The sequence below is a fragment of the Podarcis bocagei genome (assembly GCF_964188305.1).
Source record: "Podarcis bocagei genome assembly, chromosome: 3".
Lineage (NCBI taxonomy): Eukaryota > Metazoa > Chordata > Lepidosauria > Squamata > Lacertidae > Podarcis > Podarcis bocagei.
In genome coordinates, this window is record NC_138127.1 from 460,562 (window position 1) to 485,485 (window position 24,924).

The window sequence follows — 24,924 nt, forward strand, 5'->3', positions numbered from 1 at the left end:
ACTAGCTTGTCCCACTGATTTCTATGGGACTTTAAGTGCAACTAACTTTACTTGCTTTATGGACCACTATCAACAGATGTCCTTCCGCTCATGGAAAGATTGCTTTACACCACACCAAAAAAAGTGAAAACTTAGGGCCACACTACAAGTGAGTGTCATATGGTTAGCCTGGGAGTGCAAGCACTTGGAGGTGGGCATTAACCTTTTGCTCCCTGCTGCAACTCTAATCTGGAGCAGCCCCCCAACCTCTGCTATTTGCATGGGCAACAGTGCTTGTACTGGAGCCAATCTCTTCACCATGCGGGAGGAATGAGAGATTTTAAACTTCAAGCCTCTAGCTAGAACAACCAAAATGTGACAAAGCACTGTTTGTTTCATGATTGCTGCAAGATATGTCTGCAGTACATAGCTGGGTAGCTAAGGATATGAAGCATTAATCTTAGGGATATAGTTCAATCTATTTCAGAAAGCCATGAGCTAATTACTACTCCAAGTAACATCTACAATTAGTTTCTCCAATACTGGTGCTTAACTTTTGAAGAGCACAGTAATCGAAGTCAGTTGAAGGCAAAATGTTTAACTGATAAGCTACCTTTCACAGATAAAAACTCAGCCGCTGAACAGAACCTAGGAACCAATGTGAGCCTAGCTCACAAACAGGAACTTTGAGGCCGGGCCTGACAAATAAGGAGTACTCCAGGCTCCGGGACCTTAAAAATGGGTGGGAAATATGACCTATCAAATGAACACAAAGACCCCAGGAACCCCCTAACCTTCCCTAAGAGTATCTGAGAGACCTAGGAGATTTACAGTAATAGAATCATAGAACTGTAGAGTTGGAAGTGATCCTGAGGATCATCTATGTATCCATCCCATACGGGGATTGAACCTGCAACCTTGGTGTTATCAGAACCACACTCTAACCAACTGAACTACCCAGGCATGTCTGACTTTTTCAAGGGAGGTGTTCTGCACAATTTTTTATGGCCAGCTTTATGAATCAATATACCTGCCCACCCCTCCTCAAAAGCCAAAGAGGGAACTTACTCTGGTTACAACAATTTCGAGAAGGCTGCAGCAACCTGCTCATGGGCTTTCCCTTCATTCTGGATTTCTGAAGATTTAAATTTATCTAAACAGATTGCAGGTTCCGCCCACCTTCAAAAACGAATTTTTGAATAATGCCCAGCTGCCCCAGCATGACCATTGGTCAGAATGGATGGATATTGTAGTCCAACAAAGTCTGGAGGGCATCAGGTTGGGGAAAGCTTTAAATACTAAAAACAAGAAGACTTCAAATACAACTTTTAACGTTAATTAACAATTCCGACATATAAATGGATAACATAACCAAGCTATCATGCTCTTTGCCATCTATCATGTTACTAGTCCTTTGTTTATGCTCCAGGCTGCAATGAATTTTCAACATGTTCTTCCCAATTCTTTTTTAAAAGCAACATTTCCCCTCCGTAACTATTTAATAACTAACATAGCTGAGTAACGTTAATTACTACGTGAATTTTATTAGGTTCATATTCAATAAAGAAATTCCTGGGTCCTAACCTCATTCTTACTTTTTCTAGTGCAATAAAGGAAACTTTGCAACATGTCATTTTCATACCAAAGCATCTTTACTGTGTAAGGGGAAAACATGTACCGCGTGATGTGCGCCTACACGCATGTGAAATTACTTGAGACGCACCATCTCTTTCCTGGGAAGGAAAGGGGGTGTCAATAAAGGAAAATCCATTTGTGAAACATCTTGACACTTTCTGAATTTGGGTATTTGCTAATATAAATTGTGACTAGGAAGGTCTTGTAGCCAGGACCATCAAGTAAAAGAAGTAGCATAGTACTATGCGGAAAGTGAACAGCAGTTCAAGAATACTTGTCACTCCATTTTTCGAATTCACTGAAGTTTTTACTAGCAGTATTTTGAGACTTTGAAGTTTGAAATATAAATATTTCTACTACATTTCAAGCTGCATAGTAACATCTAAGCCTGTTCATAAATAAAGATTTACTCAAAAATACACACACATAGTAAACAGCAACCATGATTTGCATCAACAGGGTGGTCAGAGGGGAAATGTTACCCAGATTTGTGTTGGGGGGGGGACACACCCAACTCTAAACTTTTATTGAGAAGATTACATTATTTTCTGGAGGAAGGGATGCAGTAGATCTAGGCTCCGATCCAAAAAGGAACCTCATAAACATGGAAGGGCAAGAGTTTTTACTTTCTGTACACTTTTCATAATAGCAGCTAATGCTGCTGAAGAGATAGGCCAGTGTTCAGTTTAAAAGGCAGCCACCCTCCTCAGTAGTGAGTACCACTGTTGCTTTTTGTAACTGCGAATCATCTGTGTATGCTTTCAGTCTGGGGACAGGAGAAATGACCTGGAAGAGGGAGAAGAGAAGCAAGAGATGCTGATGCCCACAGCATTCTCAAAATTTCTGATGTGCCCAAAGGTTCAAAAAGATGCAACATCTCTTGGGGACTCATTTGAGCCAAAAAGCAGGGTAGAAAATTGACGGCAAAAAAGCAAAACAAACCAGTAGTCCTAATGGCATCTCCAAGTCCTAAAGGAGCTCTAAAGGATAGCAGGCAAAATAATCCCCCCACCCCAATGGATCAGCACAGCTGTCGAAACAAGATCAGAATTTTGTTTCACCTGACTAGTTTCCACTTCATATTAACAGAAAATGAGTTCTTAGGTTTGATGCTGGTCTACATGTATCAATCAGTGCACACATAAAACCAGTTAATTTATTGTACTATTTGACTCCTTGGTATCTACCACCAAGAACAGACTGCATGCCATCCCATTTAGTTTTATTATTCTCACACACAGATAAATACAGGCGTCTCCTCACTTATGCACATTTTGACTCATGTGCGACCGCCTATATGCACAGTGCTGGGAAATAAAGCAAACAATTTAAACTGTAAAAAGGCACAAAAACGGCAAAAATGGTCCGAAAAGAGCAGGGAAACTGCAAAAATGACCCACAGCCAAGCACTAGGAAGTCTACCTCTGAATCAGAGCCAGGCCTTTCAGGGTACCAGTCTACCCCACCCTCCTTGCCGTTGTTTCCACATTGTCCTCTCCAGCGATGAGGACGATTGAGAGCCTCCATTCACGCCAGTCTGGTAAGTGCTGCTGCTTTTTAAAGGTTTTTTTTCATGAGGTTCCAGGCTTTTAGAGGGTGTTTACAGGCTTTTTAGATGGTGTTCCCCACTATTTAACATATACACGCAGTACCTAGGAACGTAACCCCTGCATAAGTGGGGAGACACCTGTATTCACATACAAATTGAGTTTTCTGTCATAACTTTATGAAACATGAATGTGGATCAACATACTGCAATATTAAATTGGGTAAGTAAGAAAAAGTGTTTTTCTTCTCTGCAGTGTCTGTTGTCAGTCTTAAAGGCTATACGTTATATTGTATGTGCACAGGTGCAAATATAACATCCGCAAAGCAGTATTTGTGCTAGAAACTGTTCGAAAATGTTTTCAACAGCCTCTACAGTGTCTGTAATGCAACAAATGCCAAAAGTAAGTCTAATAAATTTATACGGATCACCAGTTTAGTTTTCATCCTACAGAACTGTGTACACAAATACTTTCTTTTAAAGAAAAATGGTTGGCTAAATGTTATCAATTATCACACAAAAATATTGCCTTTATGCAACAGCAATATTTAGTTGGGACAACGCACTGTTTAGATGGCATATGCTCAAGGGAGAAAGAGGATCATGCCAATAATTCTTTGGTACCAATCAGATTCCAAGGTTTTGTTTTGTTTGTTTTTTAGAACAGCTTTAAAACCAAGTTAGATGGAAACAATCCAAAAATTCAATAGACCTTTGGCTCTGCTTGCATGGCAACAAGCAATGGGGTACAGCAAGGAAGCTTTCAGTGGGTTTTGAGACCTACTTAACAGTACGCTTTGGCGAGGTGGGGGCTGGAACAGCCAGGTCTCCACTCAAAGGTTTTTCCTTTCCATGTTAATGATGTGAATGCATGTGTTACTGTTTCTAGGTCAGAACTGAAAACAAAGTGTACTTTTTAAACTAGACTTTATAGGGTTCTAAAGTTCCATAATCAAAAGGCTTCAAGCTAGCTAATGAGTTTCATGGAGAAAAATGATGAAGGAATTTCCATTTTCCTTTTTAAAAAACAATTCGCTTGCGTGCCCATGATAATGTTGGAAAGGATGCTTGGTTCTGCATGCATGTTTCAGTATGCCTGAAGTTCCATACTTACAATTTAAAAATCATTTTGTACTTTCAGAGTATATTGAAGAAATGAAAGCATTTTCTTCAACAAAAACAAACTCACATGTTAGCTACTGTTAATTAGGCGTCCTGCACAGAAACAAATAATAATAACTTTCCCTGCCACTGGTTAACATTTCCCCCTTTTTTATATCATCAAGGAGGTGGTACAAGAAAGGAAACAGGGTGAGCACTTCAGGACAGCAGAGAAAGCCAGTAAGAAGGTTTTGATTGACAGACCTAGACTAACACCCACACCATATAGTTAAAGCAATCTTTTACCACTTTAAGATTTGTAGCTTCACCCAAAGAACTGTAGGAACTGTAGCTTAAAAGTGCTGGGAACTGTAGTTCTGTGAGAGGGTGTCCTGGCTAGGCGTCATCAACCAAAAGGAAAGGCTGCTACCCAAAAACTATATGGACCTTTGATAGGTCTGTTGCTCTCCTCAACGCTTCTCTAGGGCAATTTGGATTCTCCCCACACAGAATTACAGGGTGGGGCATCAACAATCAGCTAGCTGATAGGACCTCCTTCCTTCTCTTGGTTAAAAAAAAGTATATCTGAAGGTAAAGGACTATTTAGAACGCTTCCATCTGTCTATGCCTGATGAATGATGATACCATGGGGACAGCAAGACAGCTGTTTCATTCTGGGGTTGGGGCAGCCTTTTTTGGCCACAGAAGCAGCCACCACAAAATGATGAAACTGCAAGGAGAAGATTCAAATAAATACTCCCTTTGCAAAACAATGCAAGCATTAAAAAAAAAAAACCACACGAAAAAACACCACTATCAGGTTTCCAAAGGTTTAAAAGTACTTTACATGCAATTCTACACATATTTCCATTGTTAGCTTCCCAATCTGCCTGCCTGCAAAACAGGATAAACATTCCACAAGCTGCATTCCACAAACTTGGCTGAATTTGAAAGGACTAGACGAGTTATAAAATCCACTGTTCTTTATGAAATATGCTTATGTATACAGAATACCATTTCCACTCTGCATCAGACCATTGTGTACATCATCCTACATCTTCATTAAACTATCTGTATAAAAAAATAAACAAACCAGGTATTCTACTGTTAATCATCATTTGTGTCCTCTGCAGTGCTTGCTATAAATATCAGATGACAAAAGGCCATCTGCCACTAATTCTGCCCATCACCTTAAAAAAAAAAAAATCCAGATGTTTAAGTCAGGTATTCCTAAGTGGGAAGAAATATTCCCAAGCCTCTGTGGATATCTGAATTATGAAAAAAAAGTTGGGGGGAGAAGGAGCATCAGCAGAAGTGTGGTGGAAAAAAGCTGTATTCAGCTGCCCTTGAGGCCAATATTTTCAGTTCTGACTATCCTTTTCAGTTATTTCTTGCCGAGCTATTATTTCTCTAAATATCTGTACTGTTATAGTAGACGTTTTAATGTTACCATAAAGCATGCTACTTTTTTAAAAAAAATAAAATTTGAGAACAAGTCATACTGTCATAAGAAGGCTATTAGCCTATTTTATTCACAGTTATTTCATAGGAGAGGGAAAACCTGCATCATACATTACACCTCAAGCAAACTTTTGTATCATTTAAAATCAACAGCAGGAAAGTTTTTAAGAAAAGAGCTATTCAGCATATGCCCAGTATTTTTGCATAACCTCTTAGGTGTACTTTTGCAAAAAGTTAGCTGTGCCGATTCCAAGAAACGGCAGCGTTTAGCAAACCATATGCTGGGGTTTCAGAATTCTTTGGACCCAACACTGAAATATTCTGTCTCTAAAAAGTTCCCTTTCAACATTTCAGCTAAAACACAGTAGGGCTCCCCCCACCTTCACACAAGGTTATCAGCACAGAAAGGCATGTGTTGTACTTTAAAAGGCTCTAAACATCTCTTTCATAAACATTCTTATAAAAATACAGTAGTGTTTTGTGAAGTAGTTACTGGGGAGGGAAACTATTCAGGATGTTGTTAAAATTACATCAAGGTCTTAATCAAGTTAAAGAGCCATTCACTTTTCCATTGTTTGTTTTGGTGACTAATGTGACAGAAGATAAACTAGAGGTTAGGACTATCTTAGATTTTGCAAAGAAGGCAGTTTTCTTTTTTAGGAGCCCTCATATAAAACAAGAGCATTAATGTCCTTTTAATCATAAATAAAACACTTATTTCCAGGAATAATGAGAGCCAAGCCAAAACAAGATCATTCTAATTCAAACACTGCTACTATGACAAGAAATCTACTCACTAATCCTCATTCGGTCAATTCTTGAAAGGGCTTTTCTTGCCTAAAAACTAACGGCAAACTTTCAACAGCAAAAGTTGCCCATATTTAGCAAGCTATCCCAAATTGAAAATAGAAGTACTGGTAGTCATAATAGTTCAAATCAACGAGAAGTTGGTTGAAATGGTTTCATAGAAACATTCTTCATCCATATTTTCAACACATGCACACATCCCTTCAACATAATCCGTTACAACTTTTGAGTAAAATTTCATTTCTATTAAGGGCTTAGGATTTTGTTGCGAACCTCTTACACATTCAACCACCTACACATTTTCATTTTCAAACATCCACACAACAAAGCAGGTGGGATCAAAGAATCAGAAGCATAGCACAGAAGAAAAGGTATTGAAGTAAAAAAAGTAGGAAACACAAAAGCCACCAAGATGTTCCTCAATATTGCCTATTTATATCTCTCTTTTATACTCTGAATTATTTCATGTATGCATTATACACACTATAACTATCAGCTTGTGTCACAAGACCCCCTAACATACCAAAACCATTTCTGCTGCAACAGGCTTACGACAAAAACAACAGAGTCTTCTGGAACTCTGGAGTTCAACCTTCCCCCGCCCCCAATAGACTAGACTGCACTGCATTGAACAGGTATTAGTCCCCAAAAGCTAAAGCTCTAATCAATGTGTTACTCTTCCTGGTGTCACAAGCCTCATTGTTTTTTGCTGCAACAACAGAACAACATGGCTACACCTCTGGCAAGACTCACCTCACTTGATCTATAAAACATTTACTAAAAACTGCCTGTGCACAGTGAAAGGTTTAAGTGAAACTGCTTGCTCTGCAGATGTGAAGCAACACCTGTCTCCATCTAACACAGAAGGTGAGCTCCATTAATGCCAATAACCAGCACTATGAAATACTGGCTTCTTGGTGTTTAAGGGAGCATGGGGACATTCTAAGAATACCCACTTGAAGCAACGCTAGGAAGTTTGTGAAGTGGAACACTGGTACAAGTGTCACTTTAGGGAGGATCAGAAGAAAAGTAGACAGACAGCAGTTCTTAGCCTCTTCAGAGATCTGCTAACAAATCTTGTACTTACTAATAAACTTGTTTTGCATAGTTTCTAGTAGAGCCTGATGAGCATCTTCATTTTGCAAAGCACACGAACATTCTCTGGCCAATAAGGTCCGTACAAGGTGCTCCCCACAACCTACACAAAACATTAACAAGCATGGTTAACCTATATCTGTACGATTGGGGAAAGCACTAAACACAAATTTTGGGGGCAAATCATTGCAATCTTGTCTCTGCGCAAATCCCAAGAAAGATTTCGAAAAGTTAAGACATATGAACAAAGCAGGAAAATAATGCAAAGGAAAAGAAAACATTTAAAAAGTGAAGGCATCAGTTTTATTCTATATTAACTCATATTTCACAATGACTTAGGATTCTACAGCACAGTGAAGGCTGTTGTGTCAAGTACAACCCAACAGGCTTACTTTCAAGAAAACGTCTACTTATTAAAGTGTTTGATAATCCTTCTCTCATCCATGCCTCCCCTAACCTCAAGTTAAGACCTTTTTTTATCGATTAACTGTCAAGTCCAATTTATACAGACACTCAAGGAAGCACATAGTTGTGCATCAGTTAAAGATATACCAGTTTTAGAAATACAGAAATCCTTTTGATGTCAGAATTTTCACAGATTGGTTAGGGGGATTGGTTAAGAGCCAGTATAACTAAGTTTAAGGCAACATTTCTCTTCTCACTCACCTCAACCAGATGCCATGAAAGCCATTAACTGGAAAACCCTCCTATTCCCATTTTAAAGGGTTAAAAAGCTACACCCTAGGTCTGTACAGTGGAAACTCGGGTTTCGAATGTAATCCGTGACGGAGGCATGTTTGCAACCCGCAGTGTTCATAACCTGCAGCACCGCGCCTGCGCGTGACACGATTTAACACTTATGCGCATGCACGAGTGCGAAACCCGGAAGTAACCCTTTCTGGTACTTCCGGGTTTCCTGCGGTCCACAACCTGAAAACGCATAACCCGAAGCGTTTGTAACCCGAGGTACCACTGTACTTTTAATGAAAGTAGGGCAGAACATTTTCCAGAATGGTGTCTGACTCAAGCACACCAGCAAGCACCTTTGCTTTGTCATTTCAATATATTTAGTTATGATTTCTGTGATTTTTAAGACCACAGATGCTCCTAATCAACTTTATTCCCAATGCCATTCTTAGGACAGAGGCTTCATTCAAGGTGGCAGATATTTTTCAGCATGAATGCTGGTAACAACAATGATAGCTGACTAACATAGTGCTTGTGGGGGATAACTGTGCAACAATGGGCTCAGACAGAGTAAAGGTGAACCTGTTTCTCAAACTGAATGGAACAGACAGGATCCCAGAAATTTAGTCAGCCGCAAACCTTGGATTCAGCAGTAAGAGTTTGCCAGCTGTAATACACCCAGTCATCTCCAAGTTTGTTGGCAGACTTCAAGGAATTCCAGAGCACAGCCGGGCAGCAAAGACACACCCTCTGACTTTACCAGCTGATGGCAGATGAGCAGAAAGATATTTTATGCTGATCATTTTTGCGCATTCTATCCATAAATGTACGGCTGGTAAAAAAAAAAAACCTCTGTATGCCACAGAAAACATGTGTGTTATGGCTTCCTCCCTTGTAAATGCTCTACCTGAGCTATGACTAACTTATATGCTTTAAAAACAAAATAAACCTTGCATGACGACTTATTTCTACCACATATGCAACACAGGAGTGTCTCTAAATACTGGCCTCGCTCTCAGATTGCACCAAACCTGTGTCTGAACTATACCACTTCAGACTCCAAGTGCTCACGTAACTGAACTCTCTCTCCACACATAAAACTAGGGTCTAGACTTCCCGGACATCATTTTTGAATGGAGAATAATTCAGTTGTGTGAGCCGCCACCGGTATCCCAAAGTGTCTGCAGAACTGGATTGTCTACTTTCAATACAGTACTGCACTAATATGTTAGGAAAATATTTTTATTTGGCAAGGGACAAAAGAGAGAGAAAAGAAACACGCCTTTAAGTTAATTTGGCTCATAATATACTGGGCTAAAAGGAGAACACACACCAAGATTGTTTAATCCCCATAAATTCAGCCAAAAATTCACTGTTCCAACTGACTTCTAGCCATTAAAATGGATTCAATGTGAAGGACTTGCACAACCCCAGAGAAAGACTCTGGAAGTCCTTCCAGATATGACCATAAGGTATACATAAAGGATAAGAAACCACCAGGAGAAGTTACCCAGATTTGAAAATGATGCTTTTGGAATGGTACCTGAATGAGATGTATTCAGGTCGCTCAAAACAGTTTATTTTTACCTGGCTTTCTTTCCTCTCCTCCCCTCTAGATTTCAAGTGCTCTGGGTTGGTTTACACCATATATTTCCTCTCACTTCAATCCTTTCAGCAAAACCTGTGAATTCAGAATTTGGCCTGTCAACTTGCCAGTGTTAGGACTGTTTGGCAAAGGCTGCAATCCTAGACACACATACCATAATGGGATTTTCTTTTAAAAAATGGTTAGGATTGTGCTGAAAGTTGCATTACCTTCAAAGAGGATAGCCATATGAAAAAGAGGACAGGCCTGCTGCATCTTTAATGGTTGTGTAGAAAAGGGAATTTCAGCAGGTGAATCATGTCATGCAGTTGCCATGTCTGTTTTCATCTGAACATCCTACCTCCAAGTAATATGGAAGGTTTTGCTTGGATTTTATTTCTCTGCACTGCAAATGAATAATTTTGCTGTGAGGTGTTTCTGTGCACTATGTGCAATGTCTATACCTGAAGGATTGTCTCACATAAATCCAGTTGGTCACTGCACTCTGCAGGCAAGGGAGGATCTTCTACAGATACCATATTGTCAGGAGATCCATTTCACACCATGTAAGGATCAGGCATTTAATATCATCGCAACTACCCTTTGGAAATTCTTCCCTTTTCAATTTTAGACAGGCACCGTTTGTTGTCTTTTCAGCACCTACTGAAGACCTTCCTCTTCTAGCAAGCCATTTAAGGCAACACCTTTCTCAGTCTGGATCTGTACTGGAATTTTAATGATTTTACAGTTGTACCTCGGCTCTCAAACGCCTTGGGAGTCGAACATTCCAGCTCCCGAACAGCACAAACCCAGAAGTGAGTGTTCTGGTTTTTGAACGTTCTTTTGGAAGCTGAACGTCCGGCGGGGCTTCTGATTGGCTGCAGGAGCTTCCTGCAGCCAATCAGAAGCCGCACTTTGGAAGTCGAACGTTTCGGAAGTCGAACGGACTTCCGGAACGGATTCTGTTCAACTTCCAAGATACGACTGTATTTGCTTGTTGTTCACTGCCCTGGGCTCCTTTGATAGGGATATAAAATTGAATTATTATTTCAGTACATAATCTATGCCGCACCAGCCCAGCAAAGTATCATTGGAAAGCCCATGACACACAGCCTTAGATCAGGGCAATGCCACCTCTTCTACTATCTGCCTCTGAACTTTATTTACTTGAGGCGTCCCACAAATGTAGAACATTTTATGCTACAATTGTGTTTTTTTAATCTGTTGGATTTATTGGCCACTTTACTGTTTTTATTTTTTTATTTTAGCTGTTGCTGGTTTGACTGCTTTATCTGCTGTATTATCTGACTATTTTATGCTGTTCTAAGCTTTGTTTGTTCTTGTCACTTTTTATTGTTATTTGATAATTTTATTCTGTCATAAGGTGCTTTAAACAGCAATTAGACAAAAAAAATAGGTAGAGGGTGTACATTTCAGAAAACAAGTAACTATTAGGTATATTCAAACTTCCCCAGATGATTTCGTATTTCCCTCACGGGGCAAGCAGCAGATAAGTGTGTGTGTGTGTGTGTGTGTGTGTGCACATTCAACACCTCGTCCCCCAGCCACCACTTTAATCAAACTGGCAGCCCCGTGTGGTTTCAACCCGAGGAAAGAAAACCTTGTGGATCTCCTGCATAATGTGGAGTTTGGTTCTCATTTACTCATTATAATGAGTTGCTTCCAAAGTTGGAGGAAGCATTTACAGGCACAGTGTACATTACAGTAGTCCTCAAAATGTATCTAACATCTTTTGCTTTGCCATTATTAAGCCAGGAAATCATTTATAGAGGGCACACCATTCAGTTCTGGCAGTATTTCAGGTATTTTACAATGAAACACTGAAAACATGCAAAGTTTAACTGTTAACAGTGTAACCCGCTTTATCAGTTTCCATGACCATTTACTACCACATGTATTGTTTCTCGTTTGAGCTTGTCACAAAGCCCAGCACCTACACCATGCTCTCCCCCAAGCAGATTTCTGCACTTTAAAGTAACCACAACAAGAGCCTTAAAAAAACCTCAGCATAGGATAAAGTAAAACATTACTTATTATTCCAGCCCTGCACCTCAGAGTCCTCTAGCAATGGAATAAAGATGGCATAGCAAAGAACTTCTGTAAAGCAAAAGGGTTTCAGAGCAGCATGTCACAGAAACTGTTTTCTGCTTCTTTTGATGGGCTTTCCTTTCAAGTCAGGAAATTAGAAGCAGGTGTGTCAGAGGGCACCCACATTCATACACCACACTGAAACACACACGTTTTCAATTTTCAAACATGAAAGCAACTCCTATTGAACGGAGGGAGAAATGAAAACCCAAGCCCTCTTTCTGCAAGCCATATGCAAAAGGCTATGGGGGAGAAAGTCAGGCAGGGCAGCATGTTAATAGCTCGTGAGCTATTGTTAGATACTCTTGCCGCAATAGCAAAACAGCTCTGGAATCTAAACAAAAACAGAACTGCACACAAAGACATTAAAATTGTTATCTGCTATGCAACACTATTAAAAAAAACAATCAGCATTGTATACTACTTCAGAGGTGGCACTCATTAGTATATCAAAGCTTGCTATGTAGTATTTTGAAAAGAGTTTCTCAACGTAGCATTTTAAGTCACAATGATAAATAGTAAATAATAAATAAATAAAACCACACACGTGTACATACTATAGTATCTCCCTATTCTCCCTGCTGTTTTCAAGGAACAATTCTTGTTAAAACTCTCTTCTCCTCTCTCTCTATATATACATATGATACTGTAGATGCAAACCAATTTTGAAAAGATTTCAACATTGTTGAAAGATAATTTTTGGAATAATGCAATTAGGAACAAGCATGCTGCTTAAAAACTCTGGTAGGTAGGAAGAAACTCTGGTAGCATGATTTAGATAAATCAATTGTTATTTTACTTGGTTGTCAGGAGCTAACAGAAGGGTTATACCGATCATTATGATTTACAGTGGTGCCCCGCAAGACGAATGCCTCGCAAGGCGAAAAACTCGCTAGACGAAAGGGTTTTCCGTTTTTGCGTTGCTTCGCTAGACGAATTTCCCTATGGGCTTGCTTTGCAAGACGAAAACGTCTTGCGCTTTTTTTTTAAAGCCGCTTGAAGAGGCGCAGTTGCGACGGACCGTGCTCCGCAAGACGAAAAACATCGCAAGACGAAAAGACTCGCGGAATGAATTCTTTTTGTCTTGCGAGGCACCACTGTATGCAACATAGAGCAGCAGGGGGGAAAGACAGGTCACTGTCTTGACAAGTTTAAACTCTACAATATGACAGTAAGGAGTGAAGAAAAGGAAGCAAGAGAGAGGCAAGATATTTAGAGTATGAGATGGTGTTACTACAGTAGTGGAAAGAAAGCACAATTTGCATTCTAACCCCCCCCCCAAAGAAAACCTCTACTAGAACTACATTTTAAATGAAAATCTATGACTAGCCTTGTTCAGGATTCCTAACAATATAGACTGCATTATCCCTCATATGCAAAGCAGACTGCTGCAACCTACAGGGCAGTTTCTCCTGCAAATTCCAAAGATCTCAGAAGCTCACTCTGCAGTAACTTGGAACAGGGTTTTTAGTGTGGCTGCCCCTATTCTACAGAATAGAATTCCCATCGAGATACGACAAGCACTCACCCCTTTCTTCGCATAAGTATTAATGGTTACATAAAGAATACACATTCCACGTGGCTCCTTAAAACAAGTTACGGTACTTCTCAATAGCAAGGAAGATAAAGCCAAAGTTAATTTTCCATTACAGCACCTCCAAATTTTGAAATGAGTTTATTAGGAACCATTGGTATAGTCAGTGCCTCTCCCCACTTTTTGTGTGTGTAAAATACGAGCTGTTGGTACTCATATCTTGATAAAGCCACCTTCAAACCATGGTTTAAAATTACAATTAAATCAAGGCTAACTAAATTGGGGTTCAGAAATAAGCGATATACAGAAAAGGTAAGCTTCCAATCTCCTTCTCATGGCTGCACTGGAAAAGAAGCAAAGGGGGAGCACAAAAGTCCAAGGTTTGCTCATGCAGTACTAATCATTTAGTTTTGCGTCGTTAAATGCACAGATAAATGTTTCATAACTATTTGTTCTTTAATCTGGATCAAGCATGATTTTTGCTGCATTTTGCATGTACCGTATTTTTCGCCCTATAGGACGAAATCTGGGTGCGTCCTATGGGGCGAATGCAGGCTTTCGCTGAAGCTTGGGGAGCGAGAGGGGTCGGTGCGCACTGACCCCTCTCGCTCTCCAGGCTTCAGGAAGACATCCGCAGCCTAGGCAGCCCTGTGGGAGGTCCCGCAGGGATGTCTAGGCTGCGGATAGCAGCCTGCTTCCCGGAGCGTCGGGCGCCCTGAAAGCAGAGCGCCCGGCGCTTTGGGAACACATCCGCAGCCTAGGCAGCCCTGCGGGAGGTCCCCGCAGGGCCCCCCACGCTGCGGATAGCAGCATGTCGCCCGGCGGGTGGGGCGCCCTGAAGCAAAGCGCCCCTCGCGCCGGGCAGACATCGGCCAGCCCCACAAGCTCGGGGGACAGCAGGGAGGCGCAGCGCCACCATCCCGCTGTTCCTCGACCTGGTTCGGTTTCCCCGACCTGCTTTTGGGGGGGGGGGGGAAATAAAGGAAAAGTTTTTCCCTTTATTTTCCCCCCAAAAAAACTAGGTGCGTCCTATGGGACGAAAAATACGGTATCTGTATATCAAAGTTTATCTGCACATTTATGATTATGGTAACAGCATCATCTTCCCATTAATGTGAATCTGAATAAGTAAGATAATGGAAACAGTAGAATCTATTCCAATACTTCATATAGGTTCATCCATAAGAATATACTTCAAATAGCTGTATATAGAAGGAAAATATGTTCCGGTGAAATATTTGTAAGAACAGCAAATACCTGAGGTACTCACAGCTGTAGAGTAAGGATTCTGAATTCCCAAGTTTTCAGCCCAGCACCCACATCCGTAAAGAGCTGCCTGACAGAAGAAGAAAGAGAGAGAACTATTTGCCCATTTACACCAAGTAAAACGTTTGGGTAAAGAATCATTTCCTTTGTTTATCTGCAAAAGGTGCCATATACCTCTATTTTGGTAAGAATTGTATAGTCAGGTCTTTCATCCATGTGATTCAAATGGATGGCCCATTTTAGATATAATAATCTCAGTCCAATGCAAGCAAGTGGTGGATGATTCTATGTTAGGTCCATAGAATACAGATGAGAACCCATTACCAAGCCTACATGGTAACAGTGGTGAAGACAGTGTATAAACCATACTTCCCTGTCATCACTGCATCTTCAGCATGCCATCTTGTGGTGCTTTTTCCAGGAAGTCTGGGGGTTTCTCCAGCTTGGCCTACATAGAAATGTGAAAGTACCCTCAAGGGCACGCTGTAACATGTTCGCTAAGTACTTTGAATTCAACTTGACATGGATGCCACTAGTTTTGCACTTCAATCCAGGGAGGTATCCAGAACACTTAGCTGGCCCTTCCCTCCTCATGCAGCTAGCAGAGGGGGATTAACTAGTTGGATCCAGGCAGTGTTAGAAACTGAGATACGAAAGCTAGGAGCTAAATGGCACCTTAAACCTAGGTTATGGGAAAAACAACGGAATGTCTAGGCATGCTTTTTTATAACAAGAATACAAAGCTGAAAATGAATGAACTGCAGCTAAATTATTATTTTCACATGTTCTAGTCCTTCCCCTGCCCACCTGCCCAATTTTTAAAAGAGGGCCTCTTCTCCAGTCTTCAGAGAGTAGCTGGAAGTGGGGAGGCAGAAAAGGGTCCTCTTTCCTTGCACTCTACAGTTTTAATCTGAAATCTTAGGTGCAGTACTGCGCCCAGAGCTCAGAAACTGCTCACGCTAATGAAATTCCTTGTCGCAAAATGTGCCTAGAACAATGGGAATTGCAAACACTGGATCCAGGGAGTGATAAATATCTTAGAGAGAAAGAGGGTGATCCCTGGCACCCTGAAATAAGCAGTTAAGAGACCACTCCTAAAGGAGGTCTCTCCAAACCTTGAAAAATGTGATCATTGTAGGGCGATCACAAACACCCTTTTTGAGCAAGAGGCTCAAGCAGTTGGTTGCTGGACAGCTCCAGGAACTCTAAAAATGGTACTGATTATCTAGACCCATTTAAATGTGGTTTCAGGTGTCACACTCTGCAATAAGTCAGTTATGATTTTGCAAAATCAGAATCTGAAAATTTTGTGAATATACTCAAGTCTTTTTATGAAGGTTTCGACCTACGTTGTACTATTAGTATTTTAAATGTAATGAATTATAAACTGTATGAATGAGAAAGGCAAATGATTTCAAACAAAAGTGGGCTCTGCAAGAGCCAAAGAGGGGAAGTAAGTTGTAGCTGCTAATGGCGCTTCAAATAAATAGGACTTTGCCTTTAAGCAAAACAATCAGATCAAAGGAAAAGAACATTCCTTGGACGATGAAATGGCATGTTCTAGGGTGCATGTGTCCATTTGCCTAGAGGCACTCTGATCAGGCCAAAAGTTTATGACCTGTAGTTACATATCAACAAAAAGTCTTCCAGTCCAAGATAATGTCTGCAATCAAGATATCAGTCTAATGCCACATATCAAGAGACTAAGCAAAGTGTAAGAACTCTTGGCACTTGGTCACTCCTAGGATAAAAGCCTGTGAAGTAGCTGAAGGAGCAGTGGGAAGCTTCCATCACCATCACCCAGCTGCCTTCACTTCTCTGTGCTGCTAGTCTGGACATCTAGTTAGATAAAGCAATGACCTAACACGTGGAAGATTGGGAGCCCTGGAATACTATTACCAATAATGTGTTTAAGGTGTTTTTGCTGCTTTTTTTAAAAAAAATACACAAATTGGTACAATTGCTGCTGGTCTCTCTGATTTCCTATTCTGCAAGACCTGCCCCCTGCTTTGCTGGCCTATTTCCAGCTTCCTGGGCAGGTGGGGCCCTGACTTACTCTAATTACAAAAGACAATGCTGAAGGGCCCAGAGACCATCTTAACTGCGCGTTCTGCTATCAGGATACTTTCCAGAAGAGGAACTCTGGGTGTTATGGTCAAGAAAGCCCTGTCCCATGTAGCTACCAACAATACTTCAGACAGCAGTGGAATGTGGAACATCTCAATCAGCAAATCAGCAGTATTTTATGTACCCTAGACCCATACCCTCGGATTGCGGGTGGTACTGTAGTCTAAACCACTGAGCCTAGGGCTTGCCAATCCAAAGGTCCGCAGTTTGAATCTCTGCAACAGGGTGAGCTCCCGTTGCTTGGTCCCAGCTCCTGCCAACCTAGCAGTTTGAAAGCACGTCAAAGTGCAAGTAGATAAATAGGAACCACTCCAGCGGGAAGGTAAACAGTGTTTCCGTGCGCTGCTCTGGTTTTGCCAGAAGCGGCTTAGTCATGCTGACCACATGACCCGGAAAAACTGTCTGCGGACAAACGTCAGCTCCCTCGGCCAGTAAAGTGAGATGAGTGCCACAACCCCAAAGTCATTCGCAACTGGACTTAACTGCCAGGGGTCCTTTACCTTTTCTTTTTTTTTACATAGACCCATACCCAAAATTATGATTCTGCTTATGATATCGAGCTTTTGGCTGATTCCCACTTACAATGATTTATCATGTAGAACACAGCTTTCTCATAAACACTACTTTTCCTAAGTTGTAGAGAATGTCACCCAGCCAGTTTTCTCTTTCACAGCAAGTTGGGAACACAGGGTAAAATGCAACTCAACATGAAAGCCCTACTAAGACCTACCTGACCAACTCGTCCAGGGTGCTTCAAGGCTAAGCCTCCACTGGACACTGCAGCAGCGACATTTCCTTCCTGGTCAACAACAACTGCTCCAACGGTATCCAGTGTTCCTGAGTCATTCTCCTATGTGACAGGGAAACAAAGACACTGAAAACATACAGACTTGACAGTATTTTGATGCCTCCACATGACTGGTTCACAGAGCCAGCAACACAGCGTGGGACCATTTATATCTCTTCACTCAGCCTGGATCCATTCCATATCCATTCTTTAAAATCATATGCCAATGTAATTACTATGTAGCGCTTCTATCCAAGGTATAAAAATATACAAGGGAGCAGGCTTTTTCAGCAGTGGGACCACAGTTAGGGAATAGCTGCCTTTACATCCCTGCCCAATCGTCAAGGTCTTTGGGGGAGTCACTCCTAGTGGCAACCCATGGCTTAGATGCAGACATTCAGCTTCTTCCCTATCGCACTTCCAGTACCTGAAGACTTCTTCTTTTTTCTTTCAGCAAGCATGTTAATCATAGAATTATAAAAACATAGAATCATAAGAATCATCTAGTCCAACACTCTAGAATGCAGGAGTTTCAACCAAAACATTCATGACAGATGGACTGTCACAAAGTTCTTCCTGATACTTAGTCAGCATCTCTTTTTTATCTCTATTGTATTTGTGGAGTTTGATGTACATGTCTTAGAGACAGCTAATTAAGAAGTATATAAATTGTTGAAATAAAATAAATAAAATAAGGAGGTTCACCTGGGGCTATCATTGCTATTATTTTTCTTTACCTAGGCATTAACAGATTTTACTAATTTAAAATGAGAAAAAATCTGACATTTTATTGTTCTTTTATATTTATTTTGTGCTGTATACCGGCACCATATCTTAAATATGAACGGTAGTGTAAAATGTGTAAAAAAATAAAGCAAATATCCAATAGCTGTTGTCTGTACTCAGGGGCTAAAGGAAACTTATCCATTAAAGTTATTTCCCTTTACTTGTCAACCAGACTTCCTGTCTGATCTTCCCACTGAAAGACAATGCCAAGTTGCCCATTCAAATTCATGCACAGAGAAGAGCAAGGCATACCTCCCTCACTGCTGAATAATGTTAGAGGTGGAAAGTCTGTGGTTCTCCAGATGTTGTCTGGCTACAGCTCTCATCAGCCCCAGCCAGCATGGTCAATGGTCAAGGATGATGAGAGTCCAGCAACCTCCTGAGGACCAAAGGTTCCTCATCCTTGTGTTAAAGAATCAAGCAGGCAAATCCCTGGACTTGGTAGACTTTAAGTTCAGTACAACAAAAATACAGTGGTACCTCACAAGACGAATGCCTCGCAAGACGAAAGGGCTTTTGGTTTTTTTAGTTGCTTCGCAAGACGATTTTCCCTGTAGGCTTGCTTCGCAAGACGGAAACGTCTTGCAAGTTTGTTTCCTTTTTCTTAACACCGTTAATACAGTTGCGACTTGACTTCAAGGAGCAACTCATAGAACGCGGTGTGGTAGCCTTTTTTGAGGTTTTTAAAGACTTTGGTGATTTTTGAAGCTTTTCCAAAACTTTCCCGACACCGTGCTTCGCAAGACGGAAAAAATCGCAAGACGACAAAACTCGCGGAACGAATTAATTTTGTCTTGCGAGGCACCACTGTACTCCAAAAGGGCTCACCACAGTTCTTCCTTTGATCTGAATGACATTAATGCCAAGTGAGAATAAAAAACAGTAAAACTAAGCTGTTCTATTTTGCCAGAGGGAGGCTCAAACTGGTTTTTAAAAGTTAGAAGGTTTATTACGAAAACATTTGAGAACCATTAACTGAGATTAAAGCTCTTGTAGCTTGTGGGCATAATCGCATTCCATTCAAAAGAATACACCCATTGCCAATTAATTAACCCTAATCACCCACAAGCTCTGTCTTCACAATCAATAGCAAAAAAGTCAGGATCACACACTCACTCACCTTTATTGGACTGAAAGCATGGAGAGAGGAGGTCTCTCCTTTTAGAATTCTTTAATCACACAGACTTGCATAATTTTCAGAATGTGCCCAAAGCAGTAATTGTTACTAAACGTTATTCAGCCTCTCTATTAAAGTTAATGAGGCTAATGGAGGAGTCTTTAGATCAACTCTACAGATGGCTAATCTAGTGTATGCCAAAACAGAGCAAAAGACACACTCTTGAACATCATACTTATCTCTCTCCCACACAGGAAGTAAAAATAATAATAATGGGTTAAATAACAAGGTGCCTAGCATGAGTGGAAGGGGACCTGGATTCCAGTGGCAACTCCATTTGCCCATGCCTGCAATGGTCCCAGTTTGCCCCAACTCTCAGGAGCTGCTTTTTTGGGGGGGGGAGGAGGCACAGAGAGGAGGGCTAAGAAAGTCCTATTACACAAACAGAATTTTGTTAACAGTTGTTAAGATGTGGGTTAAACCACAGAACCTAGGGCTTGCCGATCAGAAGGTCGGTGGTTCGAATCCCCACGACGGGGTGAGCTCCCATTGCTCGGTCCCTGCTCCTACCAACCTAGCAGTTTCAAAGCAGCTTCGAAGTGCAAGTAGATAAATAGGTACCGCTCCTGCGGCAAGGTAAACGGCGTTTCCGTGCGCTGCTCTGGTTTTACCAGAAGTGGCTTAGTCATGATGGCCACATGACCCGGAAGCTGTATGCCGGCTCCCTCGGCCAATAAAGCAAGATGAGCGCCGCAACCCCAGAGTCGGCCACGACTGGACCTAATGGTCAGGGGTGCCTTTACCTTTAAGATAATATAACGTTTCCATTTTAATATTACAAAGATAGGAAATGCAACACAACTTTATAATTTTATTATTAATTGATTGATTATGTATACCACCCTTCTTTGCCTGAAGATCCTTGGGGACTTCACAGCAGAAAATCAAGCTACAGTAATCAAGCAAAACAATCTTACCTTCACCCTTAAAAGTCAAATAAAAGAGGCAGATTTAAAAGGCAAACTACCATGCTCCCCCCCCCATCAGCTATTTCACATGCATGACCACCTCTCTCTCATTCTTGTCATGTGAACAAAACATACAAAATACTGTGGCTTGAATTCTGAGTTCTCATGAGCTGAATACCGTTCATGGGACACTTCCAGTGAAGTAAGAGGGGGCAAGAGACTTTACTGATTTGTCATCGCCTCTGCAGCCCACCCACCCCACTCCCCACCCCGGAAACCTGCTCTGGAGGGTAAAGGTAAAGGTAAAGGTAAAGGTACCCCTGCCCGTACGGGCCAGTTTTACCAGACTCTAGGGTTGTGCGCTCATCTCACTCTAGAGGCCGGGAGCCAGCGCTGTCCGCAGACACTTCCGGGTCACGTGGCCAGCGTGACAAGCTGCCTCTGGCGAGCCAGCGCAGCACACGGAACGCCGTTTACCTTCCCACTGGTAAGCGGTCCCTATTTATCTACTTGCACCCGGGGGTGCTTTCGAACTGCTAGGTTGGCAGGCGCTGGGACCGAGCGACGGGAGCGCACCCTGCCGCGGGGATTCGAACCGCCGACCATGCGATCGGCAAGTCCTAGGCGCTGAGGTTTTACCCACAGCGCCACCCGCGTCCCTCTGGAGGGTAGGGGGACCCAACAGAACAGGAAGGAAGGTGGGATACTTGACTACAAAGAGAAATATCCTTCCTTCCCCAACTGGCAGCCTCTACCGGATTATAGTTCCTTCTGTGAACAGAAGGAGTCATTCCATTTGCAGAAGAGTAACTGTGGATCAAATCCTGCACCAGTGTCATAAGGCAGGGGGAGAGGAAGGGGAAATTCCATTGGTCAAAGAAATCTCAAATATTTAAGAAGACAATGTAAGTCTAACACAATAATTAAACAATTCATTTTTTAAAAAATGAGCTGTTCAGTCTGTTAACAAAAGACATTTGGAATCCAGTTACTTATTTATTCAATTATCTAAATCACAGCTTGCGTTAGAGTACATATACTACTATGGAGTTCACAAGGCAATTTTAAAACCTGGCTTCAATTTCCAAATTATAACTGGAACATAATTATCTCACTATGTAAAAATGAATTTACGTACACTCAAAATTATTAAGCACTAAAGAAGCTATAGTACAATGCAACAGAAGTTATTTCATGCTCTGCTAGAAACTGGTCCCATTTGCATGTAATGGTAAGCCAAGACTCACCCAGGAAATTTCAAGTGGTCAGTGGGGACAGGGACACGGGTTTGGAACTGCTGCCTTAAAGTATTGTCAAAGTTCCCTCCAAATCTCAAATAGCAGGTTGGTAAGTCCATGTACTGGCATATGTAAGCATTGACTTGACCTTTAATATATAAATTGTACTGAAATCCCTCTTTCCTTAGTTTTATGTTTTCAAGGCTCCTAGTCTTTTTGGATATAAAACGTAAGCAATACTCCAAAGACATGAATTTTTACATATGCTACTGTAACTTGAATAGTTTTTTGTTTTGTTTGCTTTTGTTTCTCCATAAAGAGAGAAACAGAGCAAGATGTTCTACAGTACACCTCATTTTTCCTTTTTAATTACTGACAGCAAAACTATATTCAAAATATAGTTGGCAGCAGGTAAAAACTACAGTGCTCAAATGACCACTTAGTGAAGATAAAAACCCAGCTATGATTTTTCTATAGAGGACCATTCTGGGCCAGGTCAATGCTGGGTAAATGTCCAGACATGTTTACCTACCTGGTATTACAGATTTCATCCCCTTCCAGATCCACAGAAAATGCTTTAAAGTGAGAAACGTTCACCAAAATCTTAAACTGGAGAAAATTTTTCAACAGATATTTATCTTTTCATGTTTGTATTTGTCATGCACATTCTGAAAAAGTGAAAATGAATAGTAAAATATATAAACAAATCATAATGGTAAGGCACACTTATTTGTTCTGCAAACAATAGTAGATTCCTTTGATAGTTCTGTTTTCATATTCCCCTAAGACGAGGGGGCAATTACTTATGACATATTGGCTATGAGTACAAGTGGTTTATCCTTTGTACATAGGTTATGTTCACACAGAGATACACCATAAAGCTGCTCCCAAAGGCCATGGAACTCTCCAGAGCAGCCTTCAATGAGCCAGAAGGGGAAACTGCTGGAAGGACAAATCAAACACAAGCAAGCATGCCTGCATGCACACCTCTGTTTCCATTAAAATATAATGATAAATAATACTGCAACATAGTGTTGACTATCAATTCACAATAGCAACAAGAACTCCCAGAAACTTCAGTCCTTGTCACTGTAGTGATTTAAGGTTGACCAATAGTTTTCTGAACAGATACCAACCTTTTCACTTGATTGTCTTCTTTTCTTCAACTGAAAAATATCGGTTTCCACCTTTTCCGCCAATTCCAGTTTCCTCTTGTTCCTCTTAAAAGCTGCTAAACTAAGTCCTATAAAATATTTAATGGCATTTTAATTACTTAAGAATTAAACCAAGGACACCTTCTTTAAACACTACACTTTGGTACTGGCAACAATAGCCCCTACTCAGATCTATGTACAGATTATATTTCATCATGTCCACTGAATAAGCATGGATTTATGAACATCAAAAACACAAATTACTCAAAACTTGGCCTAGCTGGCATGTTGCACTAAACCACAGCTTATTTTAAACTAAGGTTTAAAGCAAATGAGCAGGGTGCACACTGCTCTGAACTCCCTGCTTCACTCTTCCCTCTGCTAATCATTTGCTGCAACAGGGAAAACTAGAGACTAGCCTCATGTTATGTGCAAAACCAGTGTTTTTAGTTTGCTTCTTGGCTTCTCAATCATGGTTTGTGTAGGGAAAACAAATCACAAGTGCTGGATCCCACATAACCCAAAGCCTGTCCAATTCCTCCCCAGTGTGAACAAAGGTTAGCAGGGGGAGCAGTGAAGCAGGAACTGTGGAACAGCATGAACTAGTGTGCTGTTCATTCACATTAAATCACAGTGAAAATGTGTAAACTAGGTCATTGATGAAATGCATATAAAAGCATTCACTAATTTTATTCTCAAGGAGCCGAGGCTTGCTATCTGCCATGTTGCTGGCTTCCTGCATAAGGCCAGAGGAGCTGGTGTCGAGTACCTCAGCTTGTCTACTGGGTTCAACCTCACTATTGCTGTTGTTGTTTAGTCGTTTAGTCGTGTCCGACTCTTCGTGACCCCATGGACCAGAGCACGCCAGGCACTCCTGTCTTCCACTGCCTCCCGCAGTTTGGTCAAACTCATGCTGATAGCTTTGAGAACACTATCCAAGCATCTCGTCCTCTGTTGTCCCCTTCTCCTTGTGCCCTCCATCTTTCCCAACATCAGGGTCTTTTCCAGGGAGCCTTCTCTTCTCATGAGGTGGCCAAAGTATTGGAGCCTCAACTTCAGGATCTGTCCTTCCAGTGAGTACTCAGGGCTGATTTCCTTCAGAATGGAGAGGTTTGATCTTCTTGCAGTCCATGGGACTCTCAAGAGTCTCCTCCAGCACCATAATTCAAAAGCATCAATTCTTCGGCGATCAGCCTTCTTTATGGTCCAGCTCTCACTTCCATACATCACTACTGGGAATATCATAGCTTTTCGTATACGGACCTAAACTTACCCAAAGTAAGCCACTTCCTCTATTGGAAGTATTGAGCAGCATGGCTCTCCTTAAAATGTGATCAACTCTAAAATTTGTGTTGAATATAATTGTTCTTAATTTCTCTATCTTATAAATAAAAATGCAATACAGGCAACTCCCCGTTTGCACAGGTGCTGCATTCTGGGTCATTTCGCGCTTGTGTGAATTTGGAAACTTGTTGAAAAAGCCTGCAAGCACCCCATTCGACTCTCACTGCCCCACATCCGTTCTGCACTTTTAGTGACATTTCAGTGAATTTTTTATGATACTTCCGGGTCACTTCCAGGGGCAGCACTGTGAGCATGTGCATGACCGTGCACATATCGTTTCCGCCTAAAACGGGAGTTGCCTGTATAAAAAGAATGCTAGCCAATATAGAGGGCAAGGGTCTGCAAAACTGCTCTGCTTTGCACAGAGGATTCACAGAGAAAAATCTCAAGAGGATTCAAGCAGTCACTCCTACATTTATGTATCTAGCTTACTTATTTCATTTCTTTATTTCATAATGGAACTCACAGAAACATACAGGTCTCCCATCAAGATACTGACCAGGCCCCTGCCTTGCTAGCTTCATCATGTGCCTTCAGAACATGCACTGGGATCATGGCTGTGGCCTTACATTAAAAGGAAAGGTTGCCACCTTTCAAA

At 41.3% G+C, this 24,924-nt stretch overlaps 1 protein-coding gene across 6 annotated transcripts in view; it reads right to left on the bottom strand.

The window, feature by feature from the left end:
* Positions 1-24,924, bottom strand: part of TASP1 (taspase 1) — a 66,922-nt gene that overhangs the window by 13,731 nt on the left and 28,267 nt on the right. For 5 of the 6 annotated variants that reach the window (XM_081189166.1, XM_081189165.1, XM_081189167.1 and 2 more), the window contains 4 exons: positions 22,965-23,071; positions 17,663-17,782; positions 14,797-14,875; positions 7,617-7,727 (listed from right to left, as the gene is read on the bottom strand). In XM_081189166.1, the coding sequence (XP_081045292.1) occupies positions 7,617-7,727; positions 14,797-14,875; positions 17,663-17,782; positions 22,965-23,071 (417 nt within the window). The remainder of the gene's footprint in view (positions 1-7,616; positions 7,728-14,796; positions 14,876-17,662; positions 17,783-22,964; positions 23,072-24,924) is intronic. The other variant, XM_081189169.1, reaches the window with a different exon arrangement.